We start from the raw sequence: 23,570 nt of genomic DNA on the forward strand, positions 1-23,570 counted from the left end.
ATATCATCTATCTAATTCCACTCTTACCTGGTTCCAAAGCTACTTAACTGACAGGTACCAAGCTGTGAAATGGGAAAATTCTCTCTCCTCAGCTGCCCATAACTATAGGAGTCCCACAGGGTTCTATCTTAGGACCACTACTATTCACAGTCTTCACAAATGACCTCCACACCTCCACACAGCATGCATCTATAATTCAGTATGCAGATGACACTACCTTAATCTGTGCTGCATAAAACATTCCCACCCTCCTGCAAACAACTCAACTAGCATTCTCTGACGTTGAAAACTACCTTACCAAAGCCCAACTTATCCTCAATCCAAAGAAAACTCAGCTTATGATTATAACCAGTTCTAACAAAAACACTAACAGTCAATTCACTATCTACTCCACAAATGCTACTCCAATTGCTCCAGTGGCACAGGCTAAGCTATTGGGAATAACCATAGACTCCCACCTAAAATTTGATAGTCATCTGAACTTAACTATTAAAAAAGTACATGCCAAACTGGGGTCACTCTACCGTATCAAACCATTTCTTACCAACAACACAAGATCAGCCATTGCTCACTCCCAAATTCTATCCACCCTACTCTATGCATCTCCCATTCTGACTAATCTCAACAAAACTGAACTAAGCAAAATGGAAGCTTGCTATAACAGAATTGCCCACTTTGCTGCAAATTGCTCATATAGAACTCATCACTGTACTGCTTTGAGACAGCTCCACTGGCTTGAACTGCCCAACCTCCTAACCTACAATCAGCTCTGCCTCTGTCATTCTATCTATTACCTCCCCAATAAGTGTCCTGCCCTCAAAAACCTAGTACAACATCACTCAGCCAAAAGGCCTCTTAGATCATCAAGCAAACTACTACTAGAAGTCACCAACAGCTACAATAGCTTTGGAGATGCACTATATAGTAGTTCAGTGGCTAAAAATGGAACTCTGTCCCTACTAGCATTCAAAACACATCATCCAAAGCCTCCTTTAAAGACCTCATCAGGCAACATCTCAAGCAAAGTTGGCAGTGCCATGATTGCTCCCCAGGCTAGTGAAAGCGGATAACATATACATACTAAATCTAGAGCAATTGATAATAGTTTTTCAATCTTACTCACAAACACTGGCTAATCTACAATGTATGTACTGTACCTGTGTACTATGTATGTATTCTACCTACATTCCAAAGTTCAGCTGTACACCACAAATCTATCACTTACCTTTATTTTTTAAATTAATATTTTTTTGATTGTTCTCTCCACTGTAACTGTTTGTGCTGCATACTACTGTAAAAACATGTCTCTTGTAATTGTGTGTATACTGATTATGTCTAAATAACTAAATGTGCCTGTAATTTTTTCTTTGTGGAGCTTTTCTCCCCGGGCCTCTGCTGAAAAAGTGCCTTTTTGGCTCAGTCAGACACCCTCGGTTAACAAATGTAAAATAAATAAATAAATGTCAACATATTACAAAAAGGGCTAACGAATACAAATGATTGGTGCCAAAGCCATGGTCTAAAACTAAATGCAAAAATGCATTATTATTCCCTTTGGCAAAATGGAATTCCCTACAAATGACAATATTGACAGAACACCTATGACTTCCAACCCATTTGTGTAAGACTTGGGAACACAGGTTGATAGTAATCTGAACTTTGACCACCAAGTTTCCGCAGTGGTAAGGAAGGCCTTCTATGTAGTGCACCTCATAAGCAAGGACATAGCATCTAGGTCAAGGGATGTTATAACTCCACTGTATTCAACCTCATCAGACCACTAATAGAGTATAATGCACCCTTTTGCATGTACCTCACCAGAGACCTGCAGCAGCTGGAGAGACCTCAGAGGTTTCTCACTATGAAAATACAGGGACTTCAAACCATGACCTTCATAGACAGGCTGAAAGTTCTGTCACTGTACTCTGCATCTTATAGGCTGCTGAGACTTGTGGCTGGCCTATATGGCAATCTCCAACCCTGCCCTAATGGAAATGCTACACATACAAGTCAAATGGCACAAAAGTCATTCGCTCTAGGTATCTCAGTCTAGCTTTTGACATTAACAGAATGTGCTGGAGAGACAGATATGTCTCCCAGGGATTGGCTCTTCTCTGGAATAGAATTCCTATTTATGTAAAACAGAGCACCTCACTGACCCTATTCAAATACAACCTAGATAATTGGATGGGAGACCACAAATTTATCCTGGGGTGGCATCCATGTCCCTCATAGACAGTGGTATCCAGTGTGTTGATCACAGACCCACTCTGTTCATAAATTCATTCAGTGAACTACCCAAAAAGAACAAATGGGGATACTTGGGATTAGCATGGATAGGCTTGTAAAGGCTCTAAGGCCATTAGCTGAGTAACCTCCTCTGAACCTATGAATCTGCTACCCTAATCATTATTAACTGACCCACATCCACCTCTAAAATTGGCATATTTTATTCTTCCATTAACATATCCATTTGTATCCTTTCTTGATTTACAGATTTTTCTGCTTTATACAGATTTTCATAAAATTTCTGAAACATTTCTAATACCTTAGCAGGATCTCTTGTTATCTTCATTGTTATAGGCTCCCTAAGCTTGGTGACAGCCCTTTCTACATTCTGTTGCCTGAATAATTTTTTTAAAGGTTTTTGTGGTTTGGAGTATTTCTAAACTCATGCATATTATCAAGGTAATCCCTTATTTTCTGCTTAGCATTCTGCAATTGCTCCTCTTCTTGTTCTGTGAGAGTCCCCCTATTCTGTAATACTTTAACATTTGTCAGTCTCTCAAAATAATTCTTGTTACTTCTTAACCATATCTTTCTTTTATTTCCACCCTAGTTTTAAACTTCACTTTAATTTTACCCCACTCCCTAGCTATATTTTCAGAAGAAACGTCTATCTTCTTTAATCATGTCTGAATTATTACCACTATCCATTCCTTAATTCCTCTCTTTTTAACAGATAGGTGGGAAAGTGACAGTGTCTCACTTTTCTTTCATTACCCTGCATTTTTACTTTAGTTATTATTGGTGAATTATCTGAAGTATTTAATGGAAGCTTAGCAAAACTTTCAATTAAATGCACATGTTCTTGTGAAATATAAGTTCTGTCTAGCCTAATGCAATTTTTGCACCTTAGGGAAAAATATATACATATACTCCAAACTCCTACTACTGAATTCACATTCTCCATGCCATATATTTTCATAGATTTCTTCAAAAATGTACCCTCTTTTGTTATATTTCTCCTTCTGGGACTCCCAGATACATCCTTGCTGCTGCAAATCAAATTCCAGTCCTCACCTATAAATAATATTCCCTGCTGAAAACTAATTATTTCCCCCATTATTTTCTTAAGATCAGTTATAGGTGGAGTTTAAATACAAGTCAGTGTAATCCTCCTCCCTTGCCAGTAGCCGCTTACTACTACTAATCTACCATTATTATCTTTTTTATCATCTTTTATCACTATTAGAGCTTCTCTTGTAATTAATATGTTCTCCCCTTTTCCTTTGCCCCAGATATTTCACTGAATAGTCATCCAGAAAACCTTTCTTTATCAAATTCACATGCTCATTTATTTCCACATGTGTCTACTACAGCATAACTATTAGCACTCTACATATCTTAATATGGTGTACTACTCTTTCTTTTTGTTTATATCTGTGAGACCATTTACATTTAAAATAATATTGAAAGTGTTTTCATTATATTAAGAAGTTATTATTCCCACCTGTTATGTGTAACATTTCTTTTTTAATGTTTAGTTCCAGCTTTTGTGTTATATGCATACACTAATGCATATATTAATGTTTGTCAGGTTGATCTTTTATACAGTTGTTTCTTGTCATATCCATTTGAACCTATGTCACATCTGACAAAACATTTTGTTTTAGTGAAAGCCCTCAAACAAAAAGACCCCTCCAGAACACCCCTAAAACCTTTTAACTTAATACTAACACACAAAACTATGTACATATTCAAATATTGAAGTTTAACCCTTCTAATGGGAACAATTGTCCCAGACTGACAGCCACACTCATAGACTTTGATTAACGTATAAGAAAGGTTATCCACACTAAGATGCATGGTGCAACCTGTGCTTCTACTAAGTGCTGTCTGTTTTGTCTTATCTTTAATCCTCTCCCAGACTGGGAAAACACTTGAATGCTTTCAGAAAAAAATGATCTCCTAACCAATAGAGACATGAGAATCAGATCTACAGTTGCCTCTACAAGCACTCATTTATTTGCTAGAGGACATTTTTATTAGTATATTCACAGTTCTTTTTTATTTATTTGCTTCCTCTTAAAATGTGGTACTTGATCAAGCCAAGGGCCTTAATCCAGTCCATCCCCTAGATTTTTTCTTGTACCATGCTCTTTTGAACAGACTTTTCGTCTTCTTTTTTTATATTGCAAGGCCTACATTTCTTAAAGCTGAACAAGGAGAAAGAAAGAAGAAAGAAAAAACAGGGACACCTGTTTACTTTAGTATCCCTATTACACTCAAAAATAACTGAGAAAGAGTTACTTTACTTTACAGCATGCAGATTACATCATGCATTGTAAAAATACTACTACTGTTAAGAAGAAAACGTTGTTTTGCTTAAAGTTAACTCTTTCGTCCCCCACCAATGTTCTTCCAAACATTAATGACATGAAGTAGGGCATATGCTTTTGAGTCAAATGTTGTCTTACTTACAGTTAACTCTTCCTTTCAGCATTCTTCCAAACATTAATGACATGAAGTAGGGCATATGCCTTTGAGTCCCCTTCAAGTTTAACAAAGTCAAAAAAGTCCAATATTTCCAGTTTTTCTTGTTCTGTCATGTTTCACAAATATCATTTATGCTTTGTAATCCCAGATTTGTGACTTTCTGAGTTGCTAGTTTTCTTTCTGTTGATCTCCATCTCCCAAATCCAGTCTCTTTTTCATTTTCACTGTACTCCCAGTTCTTCTAGTCAACACTTGTGCCTTTTTCTGTCTCTCAAGCATTTTCCTTTGAAATATTGGAAAATGTTTCACTGGCACTGTCTAGTCTATTCTATGGGCTTTATTACCAAAAGAACAAGAAGTAAAATCTCCTTCTGTTTCATAGCTTACTTTGTGTTAAAAAAAGTTTGTATTTCCTACTTCGCATGTTCTGTATCAAAAAATAATCTTGACATGCCAGGAAATAATATTCTGAAAATAGCTGTATACAGCAGCTTGAATCGTATGTCTGCTTCTCAACACTCTCTGATTAGCGGAATAAATGTACTCCTGTTCTGCCTGGTGTACAGTGAGTCATCATTTCCCACAAACAATCTACTGTCCCCCACTTTTAGTACTTTGTCCTTCTGCCACAGTTTTGTTAGAATCAACTCCTTCTGCTGGTAGGATTGCATCTTTACTATTAACGGTCTAGGTTGCTTTCTCATGGCCAGGTTTGGAGCATACACACAATATATCCTTTCAATTAACAACTCCTGCTGTGGAACACCAGTCCAGTTGTTTATTTGTGCTTTCATAAAATTAATACAGTTTGTTCCTTCCAGCTTCTCTGGTACAGCAGAAAATCTCAGGGTTTTCCCTGTCCTCTAATTCTATTATTTTTGAAACATCTCTTCTTGAGCAGTTTAATATTCAGCCAGTCTTTTCTTCATTTTGACATCTTATTTTTGTAGTTTTATCACCTCATATGAATACCTGTGTAAAGCTTCTTCAATTTTCCAGCCATTTGGTATTTGAATTGATATACTCCTTCAGTGTTTCATTTATTTTAATCATCAGAGTACATTTGACTTATGTTTTCCTCTAGGTTACTGGAAGTCATGTCTTGCACCAAAGCTGGACATTACACTGCTTTTTTTCTGAACAGCTGCAGAATTCTTCTCAGTCAGTGTTTTCTAAATAACTAACTAACTAACTAACTAACTAAATAAATAAATAAACATTTACCTACTCATCAAATGTGATCGTTTAATGTAATTCAGAAATATGTTTTGCACCATTGGTAATTGTCACTTAGATGACTGTGTTTTCAAGGTTTACTTTCTGTTTGTCAGACAGACTGAACTATTGATCCAGACATTATTTTTTTCTACTGATGTGGTCTAACTTCTTACAGGACTAGCCTTCTATAGAATGTTGTAAACTATTAGCTGTGGAATGCATGTAGCCAACACTATGCAATATTTTGGTGTCTGGTGTTTTTTGTGTATTTTGCCATTATTCTGAGCAATATTTATATTGCAGCCCTGGTTTCATTTATTTATCTGCCTGGGTAAGTGGAACAGAATAAACTGCCTATAAGGGGAAATAAGTACTGAATCTTTTGGATATAATGCCTGTGATGAGATACTGATAAAGTCATCTGGCAATGTTTAATTATTCTATTTAAAGCAAGATTTATGTTTAAGAGCCCTGTGTGGGTTTTTTACTAAGAGCCTTGTTTGTAATAGATGATCAATTCAGCTTGATTAAGGGTTGTTGTTCTTTGATCCAGTGAGTGAGCAAATAACAATGGTTGATGTCCTGATACTTAAGCAATACTTTATTTTACCACCTCTTTCTCTCTCTCTCTTAATTTATGCATGTATGTTGTAGATCTTCATTTAAATTAATACACTTAAACACACCTGTTTTGTGGTTTGTGAGCTATAGCTATCAGCGTTACATCTCCAAAATTTAAAGCACTACCTCTCATACTGTACAGCCAATGGAATAAACATGGAGCACTTACTGAAGACTTCAACCTGGAAACTCACCGAATGGTTATTAAGTATTTCTTCATATACTATATAATATTTAAGATTCAGTATTTTTCGGTATTATTTACGATGGGTATTTGTAAAAAAATATATATTAATAATGAATGCATGCCAAACCCCATCAGTGTGGAGCAGTGTGCTGCCTGGATGTGTCAAAATGAGGAACGCTCTTCATATTAAGGTGCAATTGAGTGGTAATTGCACGTGCGTGTGCGCGCATGCACATGCATACACTTTACGCCTGTAATTTTCATACTGCTCATGATTTAGCGCTCAGAAGCAAATACATTATTTACATGTGTTTATAGCAGGCCATCTAGAAATGGAAAGTCTCTGAGTACAAATTTGTAAACACATAAACAATTTGCATGCTTGTCATCAGAGTTTGCATTGCACGGAGTAAAAAGCAATGAGAAATACGAACTGGATCACTTCACCTTTATCTGCATGCCAGAGGCATGCATTTGATTTTAATGGTCCCTAAGGCAGATTCTTCTTTCTTATTATAAACAAAAGACAACTGTCTAAGAGAAAACTATGGAACAGGACAATCGGGCGTGTCAAGCTTTAGCTTAAGAACACTTGGCCTGCCTTCATTGAGCAGACAATTGGAGGTGCTATACCTTGGCAGGAGGTTCCCCAGTAAATTCCCCATAACGCCCACAGTCTGTTACCTGGGAACAGCCTTCTGGCGTCCACCCCTCCTCCCTGTGTTCTCCATCGAGTATTAACTATCTCACCCTGGTGACGCGACATCTGCCAGCAGGGAAACAGAGAAAAAAGAAAAGGAGGAACAAGCCGCACACTCAGCATCCTTGGCTTGCTGGAACAAAAGGCACTTTAAAAATTGTTCCGTCTGTCTACATAAACAGTATAGGAGATTTTACAATCTGGAGTGGATGATGGTCAGGGATCTATTAGCTCAAGTTATACACAACTTTCTCTATCGATTTTTGGGGGGCCGTGGTTCTAGTCACTCAAAGCAATGAGTGCCCAGCCATGCAACCAGAGGAGCTCTTTTAGAAAACTACGATCCGGATCGTGGGGCTGACTCTATGTAAGGACCTGCTGCCAGTTTTTGGATGGCTGATAACAGATGGGAAGATGCCTGTTATGAAAGGATTGCTTGCACCTCAGAATACTTTTCTGGATACAATCGCCACCAGATTCGATGGAACACGTAAGTACCAGTTTAAAAGAAAACTGAGGGAAAAAAAACATGCTGAAGGCTGCAGTTTTTAAGGTTACATGAGTGTCACGTGAATTTACAGATTTTGACAAGAATTGCATTACAATTTATGAATACAATTCCATTCAGGAACGCATACTTACTGCTCATCTGGAACGTAAAAAGGTTAGAGGGCACGATGCTACCCTTTATGGTGCCTACAGATAGTAAACTATGATAGAGTATTTGTCTTTTAGCCTTTCTTGTGAGATATGAATAGTCTGGAAGACTCCTTGTTGTGGAAATTTCTTTATGGTTTAGAACAATGGTCATTGTGCACGAGTGTGTAATTAAAAGCCTGGGTCTCTTGGCGACTGGTTAGAGGTGGAGTAATTAAACGTGTATGTTTATTGATGCTAAACTATAAATGCAGGGTTTGTCCTCATCATGCACTGATCATGTTTAATAGCGGCTGCTTAACCACTCCCTAAAATCCCGGGAAACTGTACATTTGAGAAATTAACCCATTCATTGGTGCTTTTTATTGTCTTAAGAAATGAAGCAGCATGAGCCCCAGTAGTAGAAGCATATGCCAGCTGCTAGATACAGATGACATGACTTAATGTACAAAGCTTTTCTGTTAAAGTGAAGCTGAAAACAAAATACAACCATCTGAAAGGCAGATAATTATAGATGTGCATGTGAATTTTGTTTTGTTTACCAAATCAAGACTAAACTTTACAAGAATGATTTGTTTCTCTTTGTGTAGCGTTAAGTGGCGGGCGAGATGCATTTATAGCTTGAGGGACCTCAAACTGAGAAGCATTTCACTTCACATCAGCTCGTTTTATCTTTGATTTGTTTAAGAACTTTACTGCAGTCTGTTGGAAGTGCTAGATTAGCAGAAAATTGTCTTGTATTGCAGCGGGACGGGGAGAACGGAGGATGGAAAAAAGCTCTAAATCAATATTTTACATAGAAATGTTTGATTTTCCACAAAATATTTGCAATTTCTTATGCAAAACATAAGCAGTTTATATGAGTTCAATTACCAACAGGTGCAAAATGAATAATCTTGATATGTGAAATTGATAATAAAGCAGAAAATGTGTTTCCTTTTAAATTATGTATTTTAAGAAGTTTATGATGATGATGTATAAAGACGGCCGAATCGGCAGAAAGACTGGAATGGAGGTCTGACGATTACATGCATCCTTTCTGATATTCATAATTAGAAGCAATGATTTAAGTATTTTGTTGTTTGTTTTGGAATCAACTCCTTAAGTAGAGCTGTTACATTATTTCGAGTAGGCTGGATTCAGCACCATGGACAGCTAATGATGTTGCTGTAATGCTCATGTACAGGATACAATGGTTGCTGCTGCTGTCACAAAGTTGTTAATGATCACTTCCTATGGGCCTTATACACACGTGTTCGCGCTCACACACAGACACACACACACACACACACACACACACACACACACACACACACACACACAGCTTCTTTTACATGGTTTTAACTTGTTTGTATATCTAGTCTGATACATTAATGTGTATTTACAAGCTCAATTTAGAACAGATGATGGAGTTATCCTGCTTTTGCATTTCATTTTGTCGAATGTTTAACCCATGGAACGACCCTGTTTACAGGGATATCCCAAGATCATAAGGAAGTTAAGTGAGCCATAGGGCTATATGTAACTAGGGATCAAAGAGCTTAAAGCTAAATTTCTTCATGCTTTGTCAGCTTGCATCTCAAACATTATACTAAGTTAACTTTGCATAATAACAGCTATTCTTAGCTGGAAAAAAAAAAAACCCAATTCTCTCCATACATATCTATGTTTTGCATGCATACACATATGCGTATATAGATGTGTGTGTGTGTGTGTGTGTGTGTGTGTGTGTGTGTGTGTGTGTGTTTATGTGTGAAAGGGTGTGGCATTTTTAGCAGCTGTACTTTTTTCACGTTTAGTCCCTTTGAAAAATGTTTTGTTTCTAGACAACTTACATAATTTTGAGATCAAATGGCCAGTTGTGGTGATAAATAAACAGCTGTGTTCCTTACAATATACATTTTTAAACAGCATCATTAAACTACTTGATACTACAGAACACTACTAATCTGTTTCTGATTGTACTTCTACAGTGTCAGAAAATGACATTATTGTTTCTCTATGAACATCATGTTTGCCTATAAAATAAAAACTAGTGTACTTAATTGGTGATTGCTCTTCTCTTGTTTATTCTTGTTGATCTGATAGGTGCTTGCTTGTGTATGGGGAACAAATGTGTCAAGAGCAAATGTTCCATGCAGCTCCAGGCTGATGTATGTACTAGAACTACCACCTGAAGTAACCAAGGGCATGGTGACTTACTCCTACATTTCATTATAAATAGATAGTTTCTGTGTAGCTGTGTTAAAATCCCATCTGCTTCCCCGTTTACTTCACCTTCCACCTCAGTTACCATTTTACCTTATTTGCTGGATTAATGATGGTGTAGTAGGATCTCAATGTAAATTAAAGCTTGAAGTTGCAATGAGACAGAAATATTTAAGAAGACCCAGATTCTACAGATTTAATGATGTAACAATGTAGCACATAGTTCCATCCATTATTTTCTTTCAGTAGTCTATTCTAAAACAACATGCTTTTTTCCCCTAGCAGCTCTGATGCTCTGATGCTATGGGCTTATGCCACTACATACAAACAGAAGACTCCTGATGCAATAGATGTTTCTGGATGTTTTTGTCTTCACCATCAGTTTATTTCTGATATGTTTATGCCTGAAATAGGAGGGGAATCATTTCCAAACAAGATTTTTAAACCTGGTCTGGTTATATAAATCACATTTCAGATGGCAAATTAATAAACATAAATGACAACTGTTGCTTTACCAAGATGTCCACTATCATTTCAATAATGTCAAAAAAAGAAGTGCCTTGTCTAGCTGTAGTACTGCTGTATAACCACTAGAGAGAATATCTGTGCATGTATACTACACAATGTCAATATACTGCTGCAGCTGTTAGAAATATTAACACATCTTTTGCTAACCAGTATTTGAAGGATTGACTTTGCACTTAGTGAAAAAAATAAAAATGGCAGAAATTTGTCTAGTGGGAAGAGTAGGCATTACACATAATATTCATAAAGGAAACATTTATTTTGTAGATCTAAAGCTTTTTCTTTTATAGGAAAAGTACTAAGAGTAAGAACGATTTGTGAATCTGTTCTTATTACAAAACAAAGGAATACAAAAGGGTGGAGCTAAGGCAACCGGTTTTATGATTTGTAAGACATCAGTGAGTGAAATACTTGGCTTGTTTTTGTAATGTACAAATTATGTCTATGAATTTTGTGCATGCTGAGCACATTTTTGGTTGTTTGATTTTTGTCTTACTAAAGTGGTTTTGATCATGACATTATTTATTACAGGCAATTATAGAAAATCTTGGTTTATTAATTGCTACCATGGTGGATTCTACTTCCCAGTCCTCTAGCATAGTAAAAAAGCTGCAGCTATAAACTCTTTTGCAAGAGATTGTATGTCTTACGTGCACGGTGGAGTGCAACATTTGTTTGGAGTGTAACATTTGTTTCAAAATTAAACATTTTATGGTTTCTGCATGTTACAAAAAAGGGGGGGGGAAACAGATACAAACTGACAGGTACAGGAAAGACTAAGTAGCATTTTTTGAACATTGTGTACAAAGTGTGCTTAATAAGGAAATTTGTTGTATTTTTTGTAGGCTCATACATTTGTTATCCTGGTGCATTTAGGATACTGTATTGTCTAAGCTATGCTATTATTTGCAGTGGTTGCACACATTTTTTTTTTGTTACAAATACAGGACATCACATTTTTTTTGCTCTAAAAAAAGCTGATAGCTATTGAATAGCTTTAAAGGGAAGGCAGCTCTGTATAGGAAACTGCATAATAACAGAAACACAAACACCAGTAATTAGAATCATGCAAAATAAATGGCTAAATCTACATACACTCTATATACTGATGCAGCTATTTCAATTACTACCAACTAGCATGTACAGTAGGGTCAGATGTCATGCTTTAAACTTTAATAGCTTACTACCTAGTGTTTTGATTGAAATTCTGTCTGCACAGTTTTTTGTGAGCTACATCTTATCAGGTCCCATCCTCATTCAGTACATTCGACTAATTTTTATGGTCATAGTACAAACTGATTATTCACCTCTCTTACTTTCATCCATTGATATATTTGTACTGTAACTGAGCATTTTACTATTGTGGTGGGTATAATTTCACTGCAAATAGTTTAAATCATAGGCAGAAAGTGTTTGATGAAGAAAAAGTAATGATGATTTTAGATGCACATGACACAATGAAGCTTTCAATTTATGAAAGGGTTGCATGTCCTTTACTGATGTGATGAAATGTGTTTTATTAATACATTTCTTGACTACTCCTTTTTGTAGAAGCTTAAACATAGATTAAACTCACCAACATTTTAATAATTCTACCATATGATAATATTTTCATTTTAGGAAAACTTCTCTTGATGGATTTTATGCTTTTCTTATCAAAGTACGCCTTTCAAGATTTTTTAAGGGGATAGGCTAAGAATACAAGGAAATTTGATATAAAGCAGAAGCCCCTTAAGACTTTTCAAGCATTGCATACTTCATTGTTATTCATTAGAAATAGCACACAGTCTGAGTGTAGGGGTATTTAACATGCTGGGCACTTTCCTAATAAATATAGCATACTGAAATGTTGTTGAGCAGTGGGCATTCCATTATGTTTTTGGACCCTGTACCCAATCTGTTGTAGCCACATCCATACTGTGCTGGCTTTTGATTAGGTCATCTTAAGACATGTTCTTGAGATTTGTATGCCTTTGCATTTTGTACTTGGGTTGTATTTGCTCATGCATCCTATGCCTAGTACCGATTCCCTTAATTTTCAGTTGTGTTTGACCACTGAGTGAGAGACCAGTGACAAGGAGAAAGAGAGGAATTAAAAAAATGAACTTCAACATGCATTTTGTTCTGTTAGTCAGTCTGATCTTGGAAATAACAAGATGGAGAGTTGTCACCTCCCAAAGGATCCTTTTTGGTGCATTTTAGGTGGTTTACCTTTTGATGATTTTGGAAATAAAATATAAGCAGGTACATTGTTGAATTAGCAGTGCTATGCAGTTTACATAAAACTAATTTATTTCTGTGGAATCACAGGGCAAGTGTAATGCTGGGGTACAGTACATGTACAATGGAATACAGCATTCTTGTGGGGAGTCCAGGAAAAAAATGTACCCTTTAAGCAGTCTACTATACTTCTGTGTTACTTTATTCTACATTTACTGTGGGCTTCAGGTCCATCTGGGCTCTTGTGTTTTTTTACTCCTCCTAACATGCTTTGTTTACTAATCTGGTTTTGCTGCTGCCGCTGAATATCTTTATAGATAAGTAATATTTTTATTATGATGCCTACCTGGAGACATGCAAATTAGCTGTATAAGCAACTCCATTCCTGTAACTCACTTGGATCTCTAGGTAATGCTTTAGTAACCTCCTTAGCTGTTGCTACCCTTCAGCAGGGTAAGTGTGGTATAGGGGTTTGATTGATACACCACATTTCTCCAAAGGCATAGGGCAGGATTTAGTTTAATACATTCATTCAGTGCTGTATGGTACAATTCATGGTACAAATGCAGTATGCTTTATTGCACTTCTCTACTCATATCTGGATTATTTCATAATTTAAATCTACCTGAACCCATTTTCAGAAACGTTTTTTCTTGTTTTATTATGAACTCCTCTTGTTAATTGCAGAAATACATGGCTAATGCACATAAAATGCCTCTAAGGTTTATTTTAATTACTTTTATGAAATACTCCTTTTTCATTTGTGTATTTTTTTATTATGAAAGTAGGTTTATCTGAAAGTGTAAATATTCTAATTTTAAGGTAGTCGTACATGATGTTTAGGCATCTTCCATTCAAATTAAAAATAAAATTATTTTTTAATTACTTTTAATAGGATCCAGTAAAGGATTTCTAGTCACAGAATGAAATTTCATAACTTAGATTATGCTTAGAATTCTTAAGAACTGATATATAGTTTGCTCAGACTTTCTACATTTTTTAGAATGGGCTATGAGATCTTATGCAAAAACAGCATTAGTATATATATGAGTGGAGTTTCTCTACTTGAAACTCTGAAAGATGACTGTAAAACTATAAACATTTATCTAATCTTATAATATAGAATGCAAACATAAAATATAACAGATCAGTCATCAAACACTTGTCTACAATAATACAAACAAAAACAAAGTACCAATATAATTCAAGTAAAAATATAAAAATAAAGCTAGTCCTCCCAAGTCAGTCCACAGCACTCCAGTATTATTCACAAAAATAGAAACTTGACCATAAGTACTTTTTTTCCGATCTAACTGGAACTTCATCGGATAAAAATCACTTACTTACAAATTTATTAACAACAAATTAATTCAAGTCACATTAAAATTCATCAAATCTTAAAGTGCCAGCCACATAAAAAGCAAAAATCAAGAATATATATATATATATATATATATATATATATATATATATATATATATATATATATACCGGTTACTAAGAATAAGTAAAAAAAAAATAAGCAAAGAACTACTAAAAAATGAACCAACCTAGGTAGACAGCATGAATAAATCCAGAAACCTGGTAGACACAGCTACACAACAGCAACAATAACCTAGACAGCCACAAATTTTTTACGCTTTCGTTCCTTGCTTTTATTAATGAAACTTCATCAGAAAACATTCAAAAAATCTCTCCATCTTCTTTATGAACACATACTGGCAACAAACCCTATTTAAAACAACCAATCATAATACTTAATTTGAATCATATTATCATTTAGTCCTGGCCACATGTATGAACCCCAGTGCAATTTCCAAAATAGTTCCCTTCTCTCTAAATGCAACTGCCTCTATGGTCCACCCCTTAGGCCGTGATCAACCAGCTCTACTAATACAAATTTAAAATTATGTCTAGGACATTCTTTAATATGGTTAAAAAGGGCATTAGTATTTAATACCTTTTACTTTCTTAATATTGTGTAAATGCTCATAAATACATCTGCATCACTTCTTTTCTGTTTTCCCTGTATAAAGGCACACGCATTTCTGGCATAAAGCTGCATACACTAGACCAGCATTATTACAGCCAAACTTTTTCTTTATATAAAAAGTAAAAGCACAAATACTAAACTAATGACATATTAAGATGTAGTTACAGTATTTACACATACCACACTTTTTCATTGATGGATTGTGACTCACTGTTCTAACACTTCCCTCAAAAATGCTTTTAAAATTACACCCTCTCTTAAACACAAACCGGGGTTCATCAGCAAGTTTTTTACAAGCATTAGCATCCTCCCTTAGTATTTCACTATTCTTCTTAATAATATTTTTAACAATTCCATTTTCTATATTAAAAGTAAAAATAAAGGAATCCTTGTAACAAATAGATTATTCCCCTTTGGTCCTAGATTCCATAGCCACATTGGTACCATGAGTCCCATCTCTCAATAGTGGCAAAAAGCACCCATTTTCCCTTTTGTTCTTAACCACCTTGATGAGCTCATCAGTCAAGGAAGTGGGGTAACCCCTTTTCAAAAACATAACCTTTAAGGTAAAACATTCTTCCTCAAAGTGCTCCTCCTGAGTTATCATGTGTGCTGCTCTAACCAACTGGCTCTTTACTATCGCCTTCTTCTGACAGAAGGGGTGTGAGCTGGAAAAGTGGGTTGTAGGGACAGAGTTCCACATGTGGAAAGTCGGATTGGTATAGTCATTAAAAACACTTAAATATGTTTTAATTTAATTTGTATTTGTTTTATATACATATTATGTACATTATTAGTAGCATTTACATCTTGGGCTTCATCATGTTTCTTTTTATGTAATTTAAGTTGTTACAGTTTATATCTTATTAATCTTTTTAGTACATAAGTATAAATTAACCCAGACATGTCTTTCAAAGTATAGTTACTCTTTTACTGATAATCTGTATTAATCATGTTACTAAAGTACACAAAGTGCTAATGAAGAACTATATGGTATTCTTATAACAGAGCTATTAAGCACAGAGACTTGTTGCACCTGAGGTGAAAGGAAGATTTGCTACTAAGAGAGGAGATATACAGCACTGAATGTACATTTTGTAGTGAAAGAAGTGTTACTATTTTATATATAAACATTCAAAATGCTTAAGTATGCAGGCCACAATCACAGAAGATATTCAAGGAACATCTGTTTCCAATCAACTACATAAAATGTTTCCTTTTTAAATTTTCCAATTTGTTATCATGTAAACTCTCTAGGAGCAGGTGTCTATTGTTTGCATGATCCAGGAACACTAAGTCTCCACGAAACAAGCAAATTGGTCACAAGTACCCAAAAGTACACTCATAAACCAAAAAAGTAGGTACGAGCCAGATAGCCAGTCCCAGAAGAAATTTATTCCACAAGTCCACGAACAAACACAAAATTCATAGCAAACCAAATGACATTAAAATAGTGAAAAATATACTAACGTTTTTGTCGTATCACTTCATCAGATGAATACCATCATCAAAATGACTGTTTAAATAGAAATTTGAAATGCTGACATCCAATGAAAATACAAAAGTATCTTGTTCAGAGTTACAGAGTAGACAAACAGAGAATGAGAGAATCACACATAGGACTACACACTGAAGTCATTCGCTGATCACAGCTTTAAGCTTCTGCTGTAAACTGCCAGACAGCCGAGAAAGGCAAATACATATAGGCATTTTAACATTTTCTAATGTACTGGAAATTGGAATGTTCACAGAGTTGTTTTGTTTTACTTCAAGATTTTGAAATACTTCAGTTATGTTGTCAATTTCATGCCACACATCCATTGAGTTTACATTCAGAGGAGCAGACATTTGGAGATCTCTTATTAAATATTATTTCTCATAATCACAGTAACAATGTGCCTCAGCTAGAAAAACACTAGGAGTTGAAAAGTTACAACTCTAACATAGCTTAGAAGCATGTGGTAGAAAGGACTACAGTCACAACATACTTATTTGTATCATTGTGATGTGTTTGTTTTAATTCCCTTTTTTATATTGCACTATTAATTTTATCTTGTACTATTAATGGGGAAGTAGGAAAATTAATTATTGCATTAAACAAACAAGTTACATAAATTCTTAGTAGCCACACTTCAAGTCACTGTTGAATAGATTTCAACATTTTTGTGAACTATTGTTCACCAAAGAATTTAAAATGTGGACCTTAAATGAAAAATAATAAAAGAATTAAGAAATGGAACATTTTAATATGAGCACCAATAAAAAATGTGTAATACGCGTGTGTGTGTGTGTGTGTGTGTGTGTGTGTGTGTGTGTGTGTGTGTGTGCATGCGCACGCAAGCGTGTGTGTATGTGTGTGTGTCTGTGTGTGTGCATGTGTGCAAGTTTGTGTATGCATGTATTTATATGTATGTATATATACAGAAATTCATGTTGTGTCTTTCGGCTTATCCCGGTTAGGGGTCGCCACAATGGAACTCCGGTCCGCTAACATTTTGGTAGTGGATTTTTACGTGCCAGGTTACCAGTCATGACACACAACCCTCAACGAAGGCACGCTCATTCACGCATGCCTCCACACAGAAGATGCTCTAGCTGAGAGTCGAACGGGACAACGTCTTGCTGGGAAGCGACAATGCTACCGCAGTACAACTACCGCGGATTATACAGAAATTCATATGAACATATATACATATATACAGTGGATATAAAAGTTTACACACCACTGTTAAAATGCCAAGTTTTTGTGATATAAAAAAATGAGACCACAATTAATCATTTCAAAACTTTCCCATCTTTAATGTGACCTATAACCTGCACATTTCAATTGAAAAACAAACAAATCTGTTAGGGGAAAATATAAAAAATAAAAAAATGCACAAAAAGATGGTTGTATAAGTGTGCACACCGTTAAACTAATACTTTATTGAAGCACCTTTTGATTTAATTACATTTAGTCTTCTTGGGTGGGAGTCTATCAGCATGGCACACCTTGACTTGGCAATATTTGCCCACTCTTCCTTGCAAGAGTGTGCCAAATCTGTCAGATTGCAAGGGCATCTCTTGTGCACAGCCCTCTTTAGGTCATCCCACAGATTTTCTATTGGATTTAGGTCCGGGCTCTGGCTGGGACATTCCAAAACTTTAATTTTCTTCTGGTGAAGCCATTCTTTTGTTGATTTGGATGCATGCTTGGGATCATTTGTGTGTTGAAAGGTGCAATTCCTCTTCACCTTTAGCTTTCTAGCAGATGCCTAAAGGTTTTGGGCCAAAAGTCACTGGTACTTGGAACTGTTCATAATTCCCTCCACCTTGACTAAAGCCCCAGTTCCAGCTGAAGAAAAGCAACCCCAAACCATGATACTGCCACTACCATGCTTCACCATGGGGTGGTGTTCTTTTGGTGATGCAAAGGGTTGTTTTTGCGCCAAACGTACCTTTTGAAATTGTGGTCAAAAAGTTAAACCTTAGACTCATTAGACCATAATACATTTCCCACATGCGTTTGGGAGAACTGATGCATTGTTTTGCAAATTTTAGCTGGGCCTGGATGTTTTTCTGTGTAAGAAAGGCTTCCGTCTTGCAACCCTACCCCATAGCCCAGATATATAGAGAATATGGAGATTGCTGTCACATGTGGTACACAACCAATACTTGCCAGAAGTTCCTGCAGCTCCTTCAGTGATGCTGTAGGTCTCTTGGCAGCCTCCCTGACCAGTTTTTATCATGTCTTTTCATCAATTTTGGAGAGATGTCCAGTTCTTTGCAACATCAGTGTTGTCCCATATTTTCTTCACTTTTTGATGACTGTCTTCACTGTGTTCCATGGTATATCCAATGCTGTGGAAATTATTTTGTACCCTTCTCCTGACTGATTCAACAATGAGATCCCTCTGATGCTTTGTAAGATCTCTGTGAACCATGGCTTTTGCAATAGCAGGCAACTGAGTAAATGTCAGGAAAATCCTACTAGGAGATCTGAACTTCATTTGGGGTTAATCAGAGTCTCTTTAATTGATGGCAGGTGTGTACCCAAGAAGACTGAATGCTGTAATTAAATCAAAAGGTGCTTCAACAAAGTATTAGTTTAAGGGTGTGCACATTTATGCAACCAGCTTATTGTACTTTTTTTATTTTTAATATTTTTCCCCTAACAGATTTGTTTGTTTTTCAATTGAATTGTGCAGGTTATAGGTCACATTAAAGGTGGAAAAAGTTTTTAAATGATTTATTGTGGTCTCATTGTTTATATCACAAAAACCTGGCATTTTAACAGGGAGTGTGTAAACTTTTTATATCCACTGTATATGTAGTGTTTACTAAAAGTGCTCACTTGTTAATAGCTCACTATTTTATATATATATATATATATATATATATATATATATATATATAGTTATATATATGTTTGTGTTTGTCTGTCTTTGTGTTGACATATATATGTTTGGTTAATGTTAAATGCAAAGCAGTGTCATTTCTTTTATGTTGCTCATTCCTCAGACTCAGATACTGTGCATGATACAGTTTTGAGAACTATTTTAAGATTAATTTTAACGACTGTAAGGTAATTTTGTGTCGTCTAGTGTGAGAAATGAGTGTCTAAAATCTGAGCATTATACTTTTGAAAAGGGGGATTTGACAAACATGCATTTTGCTTGTTATATCAATGGAGACATTTTAGCAAAGCAGTTAGGAGTTATTATTAAGTCTTTGTCTAGATAAATACTCATATAGTATATAGTACACATTCATGCACAAATGTGCTTTATGTATACACATGATTTCCTTTTCTTTTGTTGTCACTTTTTACCAATATGTGAGTCAGCTGCCTAACTTTCTGGATTCATAATTCATCAAAATATTGACATCGTAGGACTGAAGTTAGTGCAAGATTGGCTCATAATGATGTTAGAAATTTTCCTTTTCAGTACAGTTATGTGATATCTGAGTATATACAAAAAACTTTTTTTTTTTATTTTGTTGTAGCTTCAGTTTTTTTTCTCATCCTTTCTTTACAGCTGGTTTTGCTGTTAACCACTATAATGCCAGCAAGTGTTGCGTGCCAGGGAATTTGTTTTGGGGTAATTGGATTACTACCTGCAGTAATGATACAGTGCACTGATGATTGCACAGGCTGGAGAGCAGTGGCACATGGATGATGGTTGTACAGCTGTGGGATCTTATAAAATGTTGGAACTTGGGCATTTTGGACTGTTGATAGAGGGTATGTGTGAAATATATCACAGTGGAACTATACTGATATCAGAGAAGTGTAACCGGCATCTCTGTGTTGCTTCTCTGCATTGTATTGTACTCAGTGCTTTTTAACTTCTTTCAGTTGGTCATTGATTAACTTTCTACATCTTATTATTTCTTACTGTTTGCTTTATCATAGTGTCATAGCAGAATACTAGGCTATTGACCCATGTGACCTTTCTAAGCTGAGCCATGCTTCCCAGTAAAATGTGGTTCCTAAGCATTTTGGAGGTATGTATATAGTTGGGAATGGGAGACCAAGCTTTTACAAGCCTCCTCTGTCTCCTTATTTATTTATTTTATTTGTCTTTGTTTACCATTAACGTCTGACTGGGTAATACCCATTTTCAGTGGATGTCCAGGGAGAAAAGCTCCATTTGCTTCGATTTATACACAAACAGTACTTAACATTTCTATTTACATTTATACAGAAACAGTAGTTACATTTATACATATACATTCTCAGATTTTACAGAGGGGGAAGTTACTAAAGAGAAAGCACACGTGCAACTTAGCAGATTGTAGAGGCAGACATTATGTATAAAAAATATTCTGTCATTTAAGTAAGAGGTTGAGAATATTATGTTTAAGGACAGTATTTAGATAATATTGTACAGTGAAAAAGTTTTAATCCTGTGATGAGCATGGTCAGGACCAGGATTGGGTAAGATGTTGTTTAACAACATTATTTGACTTATTGGTAAGCAATACAGATTTGTTACTAGAACGGAGGTCCCTTGCTGGACCATAGGGTAGTAATAAGTCTAGTAGTGACATAGGTGCGAGACAAAACTTTTCCCCATCCACCGATACAAGTTTTGCTTGAATAAGTACAGGAATGAACTCTGCTTCACATAGATAGAAAACCTATTTCAGAGATGGGAGAGCCTCTGACACACACTCCTGTCCCTCCAACATGTCCTGTTTGTGTTTCAGGCAAGGTTTAGGTCCCTGGATTGGGTGTTCCTGATTATATTTGTTTTACTGGTGTGCAACAGGTCCAGTAGGACTGGATCAGAGGATGCCTTGTAGGTGTCAGGATAGCTCACCTCTCAGCAGCCTGTAGGCATCCAAATACAAGGACAAGGCTTTGAGGCTGTCAACACAGGACTTCTTTTCCCCACCAAGAAGGAATCTCTGAGTAGCCTCCTGTTGTTGCATATGCCTGGTCAGTACCTGCCAAAGGGATGTTGTCCTCTATGATTGGTCTTACAAGAGCAGACTAGTATGGAATGATGACAGTTCTGGACCTAGATACAATGCTGGTGTTGTGCAACATCGAATGATTGCTTCACTTCAGTAGACACATGTTGGTCAAATGCCAAGTCACTGTCTACATGCATTTCCAAATCCCTGACTACAAAGTCTACTGTTATGGGAGCATTGTATATGTAGTATGTTGCTGGATGGCCATCTTTCCTAAAGATACTATGATGCACTTTTTGACATTGGGTTTTAGACCATGACTATGGCACCAGGTATTAATATGTGTCAAGTCTTCTTAGGGGATATCTGTGTCTGGGAGGACTCAGTCACTGCACCGAATTTGTAATCATCTGTAAACATGGTCAGCCAGAGACCCCAGCACTAGTTCTGACCTCAGAGAAGTAGATGTTAAACAGGAGCAGCAGCAGCACTGAGCTCCAGGCACCCCACCACTAGCTGTTCTTTTTGTGAGGGACACTCCCCTTTCTAACCTCTTGAGTCAAGTCTATAAGCCAACTGGCTATCCAGTAGGTGTTGTGGGGGTTTATATCCAGCTTAGTGAGCTTTTCTACAATTCCTGTGTGGAATATTGTGGCAAATGCCTTGATCAGGTTATATTGGGCAGTATGTACCATTTTGCCCTAATTCATTGCTCTTGTGACATCCTCGAAGAAGTCCACCAGATTGATTAGGCAAGACCAGAACCTGACTAACCCAAACTGACTTGGGTCCAAGGTTTGTAGACTACCTATCTTGCCATTTAGAATATCCATGATTATCCTTTCCATAGCTTTGCATATCAGGCTAGTCAGGCTTATGGGTCGATACTTTCCTGGGTCTATGAATGGCCCACCCTTTTGCAGCTAGTTAATTGTTTCAGATCTCCATTTGTTTGGCATGAAGCCTGTTTGGAGACTATTGTTAAATAGTGTTTCTAGTGGTTTGAATAGTTAATGTTTCATGCCATTCAGAAGGCATCCTGGAATATTATTGGGACCCATAGATGGCAGTGTTCTTGGAAAGCACCTTGATCACCTGCTGTCTAGTGATAGTTGGTGGAGATATAGATGTGGGTGTTTCCTGAATAGCATCTGGTGGGGAGAGGGGGATAAAATTGGAACTACATTTGTCAGCCAGGAGGTTTGCTTTTATCTTCAGGCTCCATATAGGTGGCGCGATTTGCAATTAACCAATTAATTTGGTGCAGCTTGTTGTATATTACCGTTGGGATTATGGACAGAGCTGAAGAAAGCTTTGTGATTGTCCTTAGCCTGGGAGACTCGTTTTATCTCAAATTTGGCTTTGGAGGACTTTATTATTCCCCTGACTTTCTTGTTTAGGTTATTGATGGATTTTCTGCCTTGCTAGGCATTGTGCCTCATATTTTTGATATAAATGCCCTTCTTTTGTTATACAACATATTGATGTTAGCATTACACCAGGGCAGCTTTTTTTTTTTAAGTTGATCCTGTGCTTACTCTATGTAGGTACATACAGCTGATTCCTCATAGACAGCAGAGATCCCAAGATTTATGCCAGGGTGCCACTTAGTAGTAGGATGTTTGCCCTAAAAGAAATTCCTAAAAGTTCCAGGGTTCACCAGTATCACTGATTTTACCTTTTCTTTAAAGGAGGCAGCTTTATGGTCAGATATGACAAGTGAGGACATTACACTAAGAAGGGTGCAGCATTCTTCCATCTTTGTGAGGATCAGGTCATGGATGTTTGCACCCATTGTAGGTGTATAGACTAACTGGCCCAAGATATTATCATATAGAAAGTCCAGGAGTATTTGGGCCTGTATGTTGGGGGTCGTGTATGAGTCCCACTTTATAGTGAGTATAGTTAAAGTAGCACATGGGTTTGGTGTTAGGTTGAATGGGGAGTCTCTCCAATACATTTAAGTATGTAATATGGTTTTCCTGTATCATAGAGGACTCCTATAGCTTACAATGATATGGCATGAACCAGCCTCAATGTGTGTTTGTTTTTAATGTAAATAGAGACATCTCTGCCTTTCATTTCTTCCTGTTCAGTAATCTAAATGTGTGCAAGGCATT

General features: G+C 36.4%; 1 protein-coding gene across 1 annotated transcript in view; it reads left to right on the top strand.

Moving 5' to 3' along the window:
- The first annotated feature begins 7,489 nt into the window (after positions 1-7,489).
- Positions 7,490-23,570, top strand: part of LOC122793005 (potassium voltage-gated channel subfamily H member 8-like) — a 3,945,365-nt gene continuing 3,929,284 nt past the window's right edge. The window contains exon 1 of the mRNA XM_044060632.1: positions 7,490-7,935. Within this exon, the coding sequence (XP_043916567.1) occupies positions 7,860-7,935 (76 nt within the window). The 5' untranslated portion in view covers positions 7,490-7,859. The remainder of the gene's footprint in view (positions 7,936-23,570) is intronic.

Source organism: Protopterus annectens, chromosome 2.part0 (assembly GCF_019279795.1).
Source record: "Protopterus annectens isolate FY-2018-M chromosome 2.part0, PAN1.0, whole genome shotgun sequence".
In the NCBI taxonomy this organism is placed as follows: Eukaryota; Metazoa; Chordata; order Ceratodontiformes; family Protopteridae; genus Protopterus; species Protopterus annectens.